Source organism: Aptenodytes patagonicus, chromosome 2 (genome assembly GCF_965638725.1).
Source record: "Aptenodytes patagonicus chromosome 2, bAptPat1.pri.cur, whole genome shotgun sequence".
Taxonomy (NCBI): domain Eukaryota; kingdom Metazoa; phylum Chordata; class Aves; order Sphenisciformes; family Spheniscidae; genus Aptenodytes; species Aptenodytes patagonicus.
This window is the reverse complement of record NC_134950.1, coordinates 168,827,849-168,841,577: the sequence shown is the minus strand read 5'-3', so window position 1 is coordinate 168,841,577 and position 13,729 is coordinate 168,827,849. Positions and strand designations below refer to the sequence as shown.

General features: G+C 35.7%; 1 protein-coding gene across 8 annotated transcripts in view; it reads right to left on the bottom strand.

Moving 5' to 3' along the window:
- The window catches only part of NKTR (natural killer cell triggering receptor), a 43,909-nt gene that overhangs the window by 11,603 nt on the left and 18,577 nt on the right, over nt 1-13,729 (bottom strand). For 2 of the 8 annotated variants that reach the window (XM_076332039.1, XM_076332041.1), the window contains exons 6-10: nt 5,417-5,446; nt 4,385-4,530; nt 2,912-3,134; nt 2,168-2,323; nt 843-930 (exon numbers count right to left, since the gene is read on the bottom strand). In XM_076332039.1, coding sequence (XP_076188154.1) covers nt 843-930; nt 2,168-2,323; nt 2,912-3,134; nt 4,385-4,530; nt 5,417-5,446 — 643 coding nt within the window. Of the gene's footprint in view, nt 1-842; nt 931-2,167; nt 2,324-2,911; nt 3,135-4,384; nt 4,531-5,416; nt 5,447-8,064; nt 8,080-13,729 lie in introns of those variants that run through there. The other 6 variants (XM_076332040.1, XM_076332043.1, XM_076332047.1 and 3 more) reach the window with 5 other exon arrangements.

Genomic DNA, 13,729 nt, shown 5'->3' with positions numbered 1-13,729 from the left:
TTGAAGTAGAAGTGAAATCTGCATAAACAGTGGCAGTCTTCAGAGAAGGGGGGGGGGGGGGGGGAATCTGTAAGAATGCTTCACTGCCAGCACTGCAAAAAAGTAACTTCTTGCCCATGCAGTGTCACCTATGAAATTACATGGACTTGATCTCAGCCAGGACAGATGATGAAATTTGACAAAAACTACATTAAGTAGCTAAAAAAAGGAAACAAAAGGTTGACTTAAAATATCAAAGAGCAGAACAATGTAAGCAATTCTGCCAAAGTTGCCAATAAAACTGTTGTTTCTCAGCAACGTATGCACAATCATCAGAAGATGCAAATACAAGAACTTGGGAGGACAAGCAATATACATCAGAAAGGGCTGTATACACTTCGGACACTGCAGAACAGCTTTGTCTACTGTTACGCGTTACAATCCTAGGGCTTAACAGAAACAGCAAGGAAATCCAATGAGTGGAGAAGAGTAAAAGGTCTTGTCACTTCTCATTACTTTAGGTCTTGTGGCTTGCATGGGATGAATCTGGCTGAATTCATTCCAATCTTTAAAAATAAATAATTCTATTCTTATGTTTGAAGATATCTTATAGCTGAGGGGTAAGCATTTGTTTTCCCAAACAATCTTTACGTAAAAAGACATTAACAAGAAGGATGGAAAAAAAAAAAAAGGCATTATAAAATGAACTACCTGACAGCAATATTTCAACCTTTAAGCGAGAACCTACAACATGTCAACAATAGCTAAGTGTCATACAAAGCCTTCAAGGAAATTCAAAGCTCAAGGTCAGAAAGGATACTCTGGGTGAGAGGAAAGACAAAAGAAAAATAGTTGTCACATACTATCGTGCCTCTTCCTTTAATTTTTCGTCCGGATTTAGAGACTGATGGTTTCTGGTCAGTCAGAACTGGCGTAGCATCAAGAAGCTTCCTACATGAATTAATAGAATATGAGTTTACATGGCAAAACCCCAAAAGTTAACTTAAAACTATTTTTAAGTTAATTATGCAAAATATTCATCTTATTCATTTATTTTGAGACATGGCAGAACTGAGAATTCAGTGAATTCCCCAAGAAATAAAGCAAGGGACACACAGTTCTGCAACAAAAGGCAAATCAACGTATACGTGATTTCAACCAAATGCATAGCTATCTGACCTCTCTACGTGTAAATAGATGCTAACAATAACAGAGTACTTCTCAAGTTCAAAGTGGTACGTGGCTTTTCTAAAGAGGTTAACTTGTGTTTGGTGGACAAATCACGAAGACAACGTGGACAGAATGGTTTCAGGATCTCAGCAGTCACACAACAACGTCTTGGCGTAGGGAATGGCAATTCACAATAGCTCACAGGTTCTAAAGCCTCACTTCTCTCCTAAGCAACAAGAGGTAATTCAGCACTCCTTTTTACAGTCTGTGTAATATCTTCAAAAGAAGCAGTTACTAAGGCTTTAGAAACATGAGTAAAGTAACACTTCCAAGAAAAGGCTTACAGGAGACTATAACATTAACTGAAATAAAAGAAACCCACACCAAACCCAAACTGATTTTAGAGATATCTGCCAATGTAATATATTAGCTCATCTGAGTCCAAAAGCAAAGAAATTTGATAGAAAGAGAACCTAACTGCAATTTAGTAGAGGTGCAAAACACAAACTGAAAGTAACTTGTGAACTTATGACTTCCTTTGTATCAAAAGAAGAGTATTTTCTCTTATTCTCAAAATCACAGATGGGTCATAAAATTCTGATTGACTGATTTTGAACCGAAGTTTCTTCTTCAGTCTAAGAAAGACGAAAAAAATCACCTCTCCCAATCCCAAGTTTCCCTTGCAATCAAATACTTGCTGTGGTTTACATTGCAAAATTTTTTCTGGAATTATTCACTCATTTTTTTGCATCATCTGTAATTGAGTTTAAGGTCGTAACATGCATGATCCTTAAGGACCAGTGAAACTAACTCATTAGGTTTCACTGAAAAACCCTGACAGAGGTTGTAAGGAATATTACAAAGAAAACTGTAAAAAGAACAATTAAATTACCTCATTTAGAAATTCTGACAGTACAGCAATCATTTGCTATCAGTACTAGTAATACAACGTTAGCAGAAAGATTTTATGCATGGTTTCCACCAAGTCAACATAGTAAGAAAGCTCAACGATTCTTACGGTTCAGGTTCTACACTGACAACAGGCACATCTCTTCTTAACAAAAATCTGTTTTCAGGCACTGGGGGAATTTCTTCAGGACGTACCACAGGTTTGTCCCTCTTTGTGCTAACGTCGACTGCTTTTTCTGTTATATCACTCTTGTCAGAAAGGCTGCTATGGGGAAAAATAAGTTGATAAATCAAAACTAACTGTCAACTGATAAACACCACTTTTCAAAGCAAATTCCAGAACAAGCCCATATGATGCATTGAGCCTTAAGATGGCTTAACCAAAATGTATTTCATTAACAACTCCTTTTATGCTAAACGAAGGACGGTGCACTGTTAGTGGAAAGAAGGTCCAGTTCTCACTTTACAGCAAATAATTTTGCTTTTAATTTGCCATTTGTCATGAAATATTTTTGAAATATAATCAAATATAAATCAAAGATCTATCTGCCTAACGTCTCACTATAGCACAGGAAAGTGAGTCCTAAATACTTTAATGTGCTGAGGCTTACTTCAAAGTCGCTCTAGCTTCTACCTACAAAGATCTTAAACTGTTTCATAGAAAAAGCTACCCAACAAGCTCAGCTTTTTTTTTTTGGTTGGTTTTGTTTGTTTATAAAAATCAACCACCAAAATCCAAACTTATAGAATAAAAGGCACCTTCATATTAATTACTCGAGTACTTCATGGGGAAAAAAAAAGAGTAGAATTTCTCAGATTTCTCTGAAATTCTTAAATTTAAGAGACTAGTCACCGTCTTTGGTTTGAGATTCGCTTGCACCTTGGATCCTCTTTCTTCCTCTCTTCCTTTCTTCGTTTTCTTGATTGTTTGGTTTTAGCTCTTCTTTTACGCTTTCTTCTTCTGCTTCTTTCATTGTCAGCTTCACTTTCAGATGAAGTTTCTGAAGAGCTTGATGCACTGGAGGAGGAGTCTGAAGCTTCCGAGTCAGAACATACTTTCTTCTTCTTCTCCAAAGCTTAAAACAGATATTTTAAATTTACAGTGTGTTTGTGTGCATGTATGTTTATTGTGTATATATACACAGCACAAAATATACAATATCATATATGTACAAATACAGACACGTACTGCTCCAGAGGAACTCTGTGCATAAACTATGAACTTTTTTCCACAGTAAGTTACATTAAAGTACAATAAAAGTCATATAATTGTGTCCAGTCTAAACTCCTATCAATAAAATGATACAAATATTTTCCAGCAGACAGTTGTAAAAAAATTTCTTCAGTTCCTATGAAGTGAACTGTAAGAGCTTCCATGCACAACTTCCACCATATAAGATGACATATCGATGCAAAGCCAAAACATTCCTAAGTCATACACAGTAACTTTATAACTGAAGCTGAACATTAACTTGTACCAAGCTAATATAAAGGCTGAGAAATAAGTATAATTTTAAAAAGAAGGGTTCCCTCCTTTTTCTCCTTTGAAAATGTATTTTAGGTTATAACACTGAATTCACCCCTTTGGATTAGAATAGAATACATAAATAAGCAAAGACCATTTACAGTAAAAAAAATTTAGTTTCTTTAGAAAGCAATGCACAGGTTACAAAAAGTTTAAGAAAGAGTTAGTCTCAGCCTCAGTTGGATATTTATTTCTAAAACTTTTTCTCTTTTCTGCATCCTCATACTTGTACATTATCTATCCTCTTGACTTTCTCTAAAGGACATAAATAACCACATTATCCCTAAGGCAAGTCAAAAGTGGACTAGAAAACTCAAACTTACAACACTCCACTACTTTACAGCAACTGTCTAAACATATATTTAAGATCATTTGTTCCCTATGAATTCTCATGAAAAGGAAAATTACGTTGACTACATATACTGCATATATTAACGTTACACAATCTTAAAATAAACCTTTGGAAACTGCACAAAATTCAAGAAAAGCTTATGTTTGTGTCTCCATCTTTCAAACTCAGAAAAATGAGCTCGAATTACTTTGAGTATGTCACATTAGCCTCAAACGTTAATTAAGGAGAACAGGAAGCAGGCACACATTTTCCAAGGCACAAAGGTTTAGGTCAGAAAACCTTGTCCCTTGCTGTGCCTTCCTCACCTACACCAAGCTTTAAGTTTTAAAGGCTTGTAAGAATTCAGATTCTAGAGATTCACCATATTGATTTCTAGATGTTGGCATAATTTTTATACTCTCTGAAAACAATATCAACATTCAATTAACTCCAGGTATACATACGCTTACCATCTTTTGCTGATTTTGTAACAAGCACCCCACAGTCAATAACTCGTACATCTGCATAGGGCCTACTTGCAGTATCAGTTTTCAGATTTTCTATTTGTTCTATTACTTCAAAACCAGAAATAACCAGTCCAAAGACAACATGTACACTGTAGAAATAAAATATTTGGGAAGTACAAACAATTATATATTGCTGTAATTATTTTCTAATTAATTTCAGATTTTAAAAGTCATTCTGAAATAGAAACATTCAGCTTCACTGGTATCATCTGGCTCTTAAAATGTATTAAACTTAAAAAATAAGATTTTTATTACTTTTACATTTACAACAACGCTAAGATTTCATGCAACACGAAACAGAGGTTCCACTCCAGTTCTATTTGAGAGAACTACTTGATGTCATTCTCCTCTCTTCTACATGGGCAAAGTAAACAGATCATCATTTCTAACCCATACTTCTATTTTTGATGTTTCGTGCAATAGCGATCAAGAGTCCGTAAATAAAGATGACAAAGTGCAGTTTTCCCCAGAGAAGAAGCATTTATAGGTCTATACACACTCAGCATACAAGTTCCCACTGGCATTGCAGGGACAGTTATAATTAAGGAATCCCCAGTTTTGTTTAACCATACCACATTTCTCTGTCCTTCTTCCACTTGCCCCATAACTTATACTTCCATGAACTAATATATTTTGGGGATAAAAACATGCCACAAAAAAAGAACACTATCCAAATATATTAAACTTGACATTTCAACTCACTGATTTATGGACTGAGGGCAGCAACCAGTTTTAAAGAAATGAATGTTAGGATTTAAGACCTTCCAAGTTTTTGACCAGCTTTAGGAAATAAGTTGCAACTTGAAACTTTTATAGAACTGAAACTTTTGTTTTCCATCTTGTTCTACTGTATAATCTTTCAGAGAATTAAGCATTTGTTTTCCCATTGTCGTCTACGTTCAATATAACATGGGAAGACTTACAGCCTTCAAATTTTAGCCATCATTGGAGAAACTGTAAAGTTTGGTTTCTTACCCATCGAGATGAGGAGCAGGTTTTGTTGTTCTGTTTGACAAACAGCAAGATGGTAAGATGGTAAAAAAAAAATAATCAGGGATTCAGATGAAGTAAAAGAGGAGAATGGCACAGAAAAAAAAAAGAAAGAGGTGAAGGTAAGACAAAAAATAGTGAAAAAATCCAGTTACATACATGGAATTAAAAAAACTTTACAGATTATACACACAGGCTTTTTTTAAACTTTTACATGAAATTTGTTTGACGTTTAGCTAACTGTGCATACTTGAAAGGTGTACCAAGTATCATTTTATGCATGCAATAAACAATCTTCAAATAAATGTCTTTAAATACACATTCAAATATAACTCACTAACATTTTTAATCACAGAGAAGATACAATTTGGCAATAAATATTGGGTAACTAATGGAATTTAAGTGTTTCTGAAATTATTAGGTTCTTACATTACATTACAAGGTCACTTTAAAGTCAGTTTATTTAAAAAAAAAAAAGAAGAGAATTGTCATATGTGATAGATTCTTTGCTTCCCCACCCCCCACGCTGCTACTTTCTTACTCTCCATTTACTTGATTGGCCTCATGACTCAGAATACAAAGCAATACTTCTACCTTTAACCATCAAGACTATAGCACTTCAGCTCATAAGCTCACAGGCTTCCCAAAAGCAACAGCAGCACAATGCAAGCAGACATTATACGCTACCCTACAGTTTGCTTCTGTGATAAATGCAGACTTCCTCCCTATTTTTCAGCTTCCCACGTTTAGCTGTTTCTAGCCTGAAGAAGAAATGCAACTGCACTGCATTTTATACGCTATCCTAAAAGGCATTTGGAGTTATGCCAACTTTGAGTTGACTTCAAATTGGAATATTCAAAGCTGTGTGTATATAATTATATGTTAAGATTCACCTTTTTGATGATAATGCTATGACCTAGTATCTCTCTATATCCTTTTCCAAAAAGGAAAGAAAATTACTTCTACAAGTAAGCCTGCATTAGTGTTGCACAGGGAACCTTGCTATGCAGACAAATTCAGTAAAGAACATCAGAATGTGCTTATATATTGGGGGAGAAACAAAAAAATAGAAGTCAAGGTAACTTGCATTTGAAGTTATTTTAATATCTGAAAACATTCTTCCTCTCTCTTCCCCAGGCACTATTTTGCCTTCCTACCCTTCTTCCAATGAACTCCCCTCTCTCAAAATAAATAATCAATCACAGATGCTTTTTCTAAATTTACAACAACACAGATGTGGTACAATGAAGTCAGTTTTTCACTGCTATAATAAAATACTACTTTTTAAAGCGCATATCTTCACTTGAGTTTTGAACTATTAGGTCACAAAACACTGCAGTGCTGGAACACAGGCCAAAAGATGGAACTGTGACTCAGGAGTGTTTACACTCTTGATTTTAAGCTCCAAATGCCAACCAGACCTTTCACTTCTGTAATACCAAATAATACAGAAAACTTCTTTGGTTTAACGCAGGGAAAGAAACGCTATCAAGTTGACATTTAAATTCTCAATAGTAGGGGCGTTCTTTGTTTTTCCCTTGTTAATACAGCATATTGCTACAAACAGAAAAACTCTTAAGCTTTTGAAGTTCTTTAAGCAAAAGTTAACTGCATTAACAACCTGCTATTAAGTAAACATTTTAAGCAGGCTTAATTATAAAGCTGATTTAAAGTGGTGAAAAAATAGAAGTGGGTTGCTTCAGTGAAGCCAATAATAAACAAGACTTAGTGCTTAGAATTAGCTAGAAACAGCAACAGGTTCAAACACACTCGATACGAATGCTGTAGTAATGCGCTCCTGCCATGCAGCAGCACTTGAAGACCAATTGAGCAAATGACCTAAGCATGTACTTCCCTTAGACTAGTCCTCAATAAGCAAAGAAAGGGATAGCTGGTACATTAAAACCCACGTAGAGGTTTCTTCCATTACACTGGCAATTTGATAGATAAAATGGAAAGGATTTTTCTCATTTACTTGTTCACGAAGTAAAAACATGAGGAAAAGCATCATCCAAAAAGAAAACTTTTCAGATGCACGACAAGGAGTTCGGTGACTTAACAGACTCCCGATGGGAAGCAGAAACCCAACTCCTCATTGCGCTTTTGAAAGTTTTCTCATCTCAACATCAGGGTTTTAACATGACATTTCTTCTGCAAACGTGCACTTTAAAAGACCACTTCAAAGTTTTCTGCATATGTTCTGCCTTTCAATCCTTGAACGTTTGCTTTGGTTTCAAAACTTAATCAGGAAAAAACCTACTTACTGCCTTTGCACTATAGAAACCTAGAGTCAAGATGGGTTCCTCCCCCAAAATAATATTTTAATAAAACATTTCTATACATAACTTTTATAATTTAAAACATTCAGAATCTGCCTTATAATATATACTATTATCCAAGTTATTTACAGACGGACAAATACCTTTCTTCACTCAAGTTTAGAGTAAAATGGTTTAAGATACTGCTGAAGAGAAAAGCATCTTTTTGATAAAAGCATGTTATCGCCCACCCCCTCCAAGAACCTCAGTCCTAACAAAGGATTCAATGCACATAACAATATGATCAGATAAACAAGAAAGATAAAAACAGAAAGAAAAAGGAAAGGACACAGCCTTAGAGGAATGAGACATTACCTTTGGAGCGCACGATGTAACACTGTTTCTGTAAATTTTACACAAAAATGGCAGAAATAAATTGTAATACATTTTCAGACAAAACTGAGTCTATGTTTTATTAAATACAAGTTTAAAATTAATATTAATCAAGTTGTATGCAGAACAAGGATGCCTAAAAAAGAGGGCTCTAAATTTTCTTTAGAATACAAGGTACTTTGAAAACTACAGTAAGTTCTCCTTAAAAACAAAAAGAAACCCGTAGACATAACCTGCTTGCATACACTATTACAGAGATAAACAGGTAGAAAAGAGAATCCTCCCACTCCCCTAAGTCTCAATCCAGCAAAAGTGTTGGAACACATGCACAACTTTAAGCAGATGAATAACTGATTTCAATGGGCTTATTCACATGCTTGCAGTTACATAGGTGTTCAAATGCTCTACTGAATCCAGTCCTAAGTATATACTTCATAGGATGGCACACCATAGCTTAAACGTTTTGATTTACAAGTGAAATGCGTTAAGTCAGTAAGTCTACAACTCCATACAGTTCATAATTAGCTGACATCTTCCTTGTATTACGAAGCTTTTCTAAAACTAAGAAAAATAGGTGCTTTCTCCAAAATATGTGCATTGCTATTAGATTGCTTGTGTTCAGAATTATAGAAAAACAAACACATTGTAGATGCAAAAAAGACAAAACGTGCACCAACTAATACCATACTTTTGCTCTGGTATAATTCTGAACAGCAGCAGTGTTTTAAAACTGCATTATCGGTTGAGCTTATCTATATTCCCCCCCCCCCAATAAACTATTAGTTCTTACTTATGTCTCTGCATATCCGAGCGTTGAAATGATCTGTTTGTTACTTACTACACATAAAAGCATCCTGTGAATGCTTTCACACGGGCTGTGCCTTCACATAAACTTTTGATCAAGCCAATGGGACCTGCTTGTGTGATAAGCGCACATATACCACTTTTACTCAAAGATAATGCAACATCAGCCCCTTTCATTTGAAATTTTTAGATTTTTTTATATTAGTCAACTGTTCAATAATTAGCTCAAAGGTATTTCATTCACAGTAAAAAAAAAAAAAACAACTGTTGATTAGTAAAATACCTGTTTTGGGACACCAAAAACACTTAGAAATGAACCACTTAATAAGCTGGTAACATTCAGAAATTATTTGTAAAATCAAAACAAAAAAAGAGTCCTCACAATTTATTTTAGCCTTCATTTAGCAGACCAAAGTGATTAGTTTGTTTGAATTTAGTAACTATGCATGGCACCACACATTAAAAGTATTTTTAAAAAGCTATTTAGTTTTGAGCAAGAAAGCAGAACCTGAGAGACACACTAAACCAACAATACCCTCAATACGGGAGAAAAAAAAAAATCTAGCAGTAATAGCAAAATAGCCTCAAGTTTTAAATAGCTTTTGAACAGAGAGGCAAGAACTCCAAGCATTCGAACTGATAAGGAACACAACCGAGGATTCCTCTTTAAATTGTAACAAGGACGTATTCCTCAGTAAACTACATGGCTAAATAACAAGGCAATAAATTAATTATGACACAAAACTTCCCCATGACAACAAAGAGGTTGGTTACTTTTTTTTGCCTCCTATTGTTTTCTTTATGCTTCATTCTGCACAGTCACCTCTATTTTTCTAGTAAGTGTAACTTGACAGATTTTGTATGACAATGGAAGCAAAGTTAAGCCCATGCAAGCATTTGTAGGATCAGGAGTCTCATTAATTTTATAGTACTTTATATACTCATTTTCACAAGAGTTGCACTTATTTTGTATTGCAACTTTCCTTACTAGCAGGTTGGGTATGGCCACAGGCACAATGGAGTTGCTCTAAAGAGACAAGATACCTTCATCAGATCAGCTCGACTGAGAAGCAGAATACATTGCTCAAGAAGAACATCACCCAACAAGTAGCACAGCCACTGAGCTGGAACATCCAAGAACAGGCCGACTATCCCCCCCAACTCTAAATCAGGGACCTAAAGACATTGGCTATATTTGTGCAATGCTCTAGATGCACTCCCGCAACAACTAATAATAATCTTTTTGGCAGCAGTTCAAAACAGATATTGGAGTATATAGAAAAAGGAAGATGATTCTAGAGTGGCTCCTGTCAACCCCTACCCCATCCTAGGGATTCCATATCTGAGTATCAACATGGAAACAGGACAATTAAAAGAAGATTAACACACTCAGGTGGTGTTTAGAACACTTGCTAAATAACTGATGGTTCTATTAAGGATTATTCACAGAAAAGCAGCAAATTAAATAGTGGTGCTACCTGAAAATACAAAGAGCTAATTTATAAACTGGTACCTTACAACTGTCTTCAACACAAGTCTGCAATAAAATGCTACTACAGATCTCTTTGGGTACAGCAAATTCAAATTCCAATATTTCACAAATCCAAACATTATAAGGGACAGCCCCTGTATCCTTTCTGCAGGATTTCAACAAGATGCACTTCTTAAGACTAGGAAATGTTTCTTAGACACTTGTGTGAATAGACTTGGCCTATTTAAAGTACACGTGCATGAAAAACAATCCTGCCTTAGCTAAACATTCTCCTTTCAACCCAACTGTTACTCCTATTCAAGTATGACAAAAGATAAGAGGTAGGGGAAATTAGTCAACGAGCACTAAACACAGCACTTCTAACATTATACATACACACACACACTTCTGACTCTTTGTTCTACTTTTGCATCTTGCCAGTTTCTACCAGTGTTTTAATTTATGCTCATTCTTTTTACACTGGCCTCACTGGAGCTTCCTAACAATACTTAACACTGTCTTTTCCATGCCCGGTTCTCTATCGTTGCTTACAAATGCTTCAAACTCATTCATGCCAGAGGAATTCCTGATGAATCAAAGAAAGCTGATGATACTTTAGGATTGGTCAGATACTTGTTTACATTAAGATTAGTCTGAAGCTGCTACTTCAAGTAAAACTGATCACTGTAGCTCAACTTTTAACAATTTTTAGGCATTGCATAGAGTCTTGTTGTGACCAGTTTGTTAGTGCAGTCTGTCAAAGAGATATTTGCTGCCTGATCACTTTCTCTGAAGACTAGTTATTCCAAATGACACTTATCTGTGGTAAGCAGGGAAAGCACTTCTGATGAGCAAGCAAAAATGTTATCATCAGAAATCTTGCTATTATTTTAGCCCTAATTGAGCAAATACTTATATAAAAGAAAATCGCTTATTTGCATTATTTGCTACGTTAGACATGTGTATGATACAGAAATACAAAGTTCTCATCCCTGAAGTTATCTATGAACTATAAAAAAAAGCAAAGGTCTAAAGAAGTTCAGATGAACTATTTCCCTTTCTATAAATCTCATCAATAAAATTAAGCATGTTCAAACCATTAAAAATCTAAAGACTGCCACTAACGACTGCCCTTTCACACAATTTTCAGGTTACACATTTGAAGAAGATTTTTCCTAATGATAAACTACTGAATAACTGAGCATTCTTTTAAGAAACACATTCGAGTTTTAGCTTGAAGTATATCACTAAAGGAAACAAACATATTTTATTAAAGAAAAGCTGTAGAGATACACAGTACATTCCCTAATCAGACAAACATCACCAAGCAAGACTAACTGCTTTAATATATTGCATTTTAAAGTTAAGTCAGAAACTGCCTAGTTAAAGTCTTTAGTAGTTGTTTCCTACTTTGAATCTTGAATTTCAAGCTCTCCATGTTACGAAGAAACCAAGTTCCACCATTAAAAAAAAAAACCTATAAAAGAGACAGACTGTTGAACTGTGTTTCACCATCCATCCTTAACTCAATTTATGAATAGGCATCAAACATGAACCTGACTTTGCAACTGACTGTATACGTACACACCTGCCTTTATGAGCAGCCTCAGTGGCTTCTGTACGGATTCTGTAATGGTACATACTCATTCCCAGGATCAGCTGCGGTACTGGAGGCCATAGGTGGGATTCAGGTTAAGTGCATAAACTTGAATACAGTAAAGGCATCCACAAGTGAGCTGGGCATCTCAGCTGCTGGTCAGATCTAGGGAGAACGCTCTGTTGCCAACATATAGGCATCTCGAGCTGCCCTACTGTATCCTGCCCAGCTTCCAGCTGCTACTCCAGGAGTACAGGGTGTCTTGCAGGTGCTACATCGTATTTGCACACCCTGTCTTGGAGTTCCCAACAGTGTCTCAAACGGCTTTAGATGTCTGCGTGCATATAATGAAAAAAGCCCCGGTCAAGAAGGTCACAGAAGTCTAGAGCATTAGAGCACGCTTTAAAGACTTAGCCGCCCACCTAAACCTCATCAGTTATACTGAAGTTTACTCCTGGGCTTGATTCACTTGCCTGAATCTAGGGCAAACTGGTGCCGTTTAAGACACTACAGGATATCCAAGAAACCTTCAGAACATCCACACCCTTCTCTCCCAGCAGCTGAAGGGCAGGTAGGATTCCCCAGGACCCTAAAAATGGCTTTAGATTCCTACAGGCAGCTGAGGTGAACCTAGCTTACACGGAGACAATTATGTTTAGGTATCTTACTCCGCCTGAACTTCCACCAAACTAATACTTTCTCTTGACAGTGATTTTAGGGGGGGGACGACCCAAACATTTTTTGAAGAAATCTGCATCTTTCAAAATACTTCTGTATTTGATGAAAGTGCTCTTAAATACTGTTCATTTTATCGTCCCATGTAAATTTTAATTTAGCATCTAACACAACCTTAGGTTGTTTTGGTGTGTGGGGAGATACAAAGTGTTTATGTCTGTTAAATCTACTGAACAGGTCAGCTGAGCCTACTAAGCATAAGGGAAAGACGACGACTTCCGAATCAAATGCAGGAGAGAAAAGAAACTTTAGAGCCCTCAAATGATAGCTTCTTGACTGATGTGACATCATTAAGTTTTCATGTATATTGTTCAGATAAGCTTAAAAATGGAAAATCATGACAAGAGAACCAAAAGATAAGTCACCAAGTAGTAAATAGTAAATCAATGTCTTGCAGAGAGCTTATTAAACCACAGTGGGGGTTATATAGAGATTGTTTTCCATATTAATGTGTATACATATCCATTCAGATTTACTGAAAGGAAGCACAACATCTAAAATTTGGTTTGAAGGTAACAGAAAACAAGCTTTTGACACTTATGATTTTATCTGTATGGAAAGTCAGAACAGTGGTAACTGTGAAAGACTTCCTCTTAGGTTCCCATTCATTTTCCATTTTTAGGGCATTCTTTAGAACGAGAACTAAAAATGTCTCTTATCTGAACTTGATCATATCATACTGAAGATCTTTTTCAGGCAAAGGGGGGGAGGGGGTGGGGAAAAAAAAAAAAGATTGAGGACAATTTACTCCTTTACCGAAGACAGTGAAGCGCCATTCATTCTTATCCCCCAAGAAAGATGGCAAAGAAAAAACCAGTTTTTCTAGTTAAGTAACTACACTAAAATTTACTTTTGAAGACACCAGTGTTTGCACAAAGTTGTTCTCAGCACAAGCCCAAAGTTATAATCTAGAACTTTCCAAATACAAACTGTTAAACATTAACAGAAGATAATTTTTAAAAGGGAGTTAACAGGAGAAACAATTACATAAAAATTAGCAAGTTTAAAAATACTAATACTGAACCTAGAATACAACTACT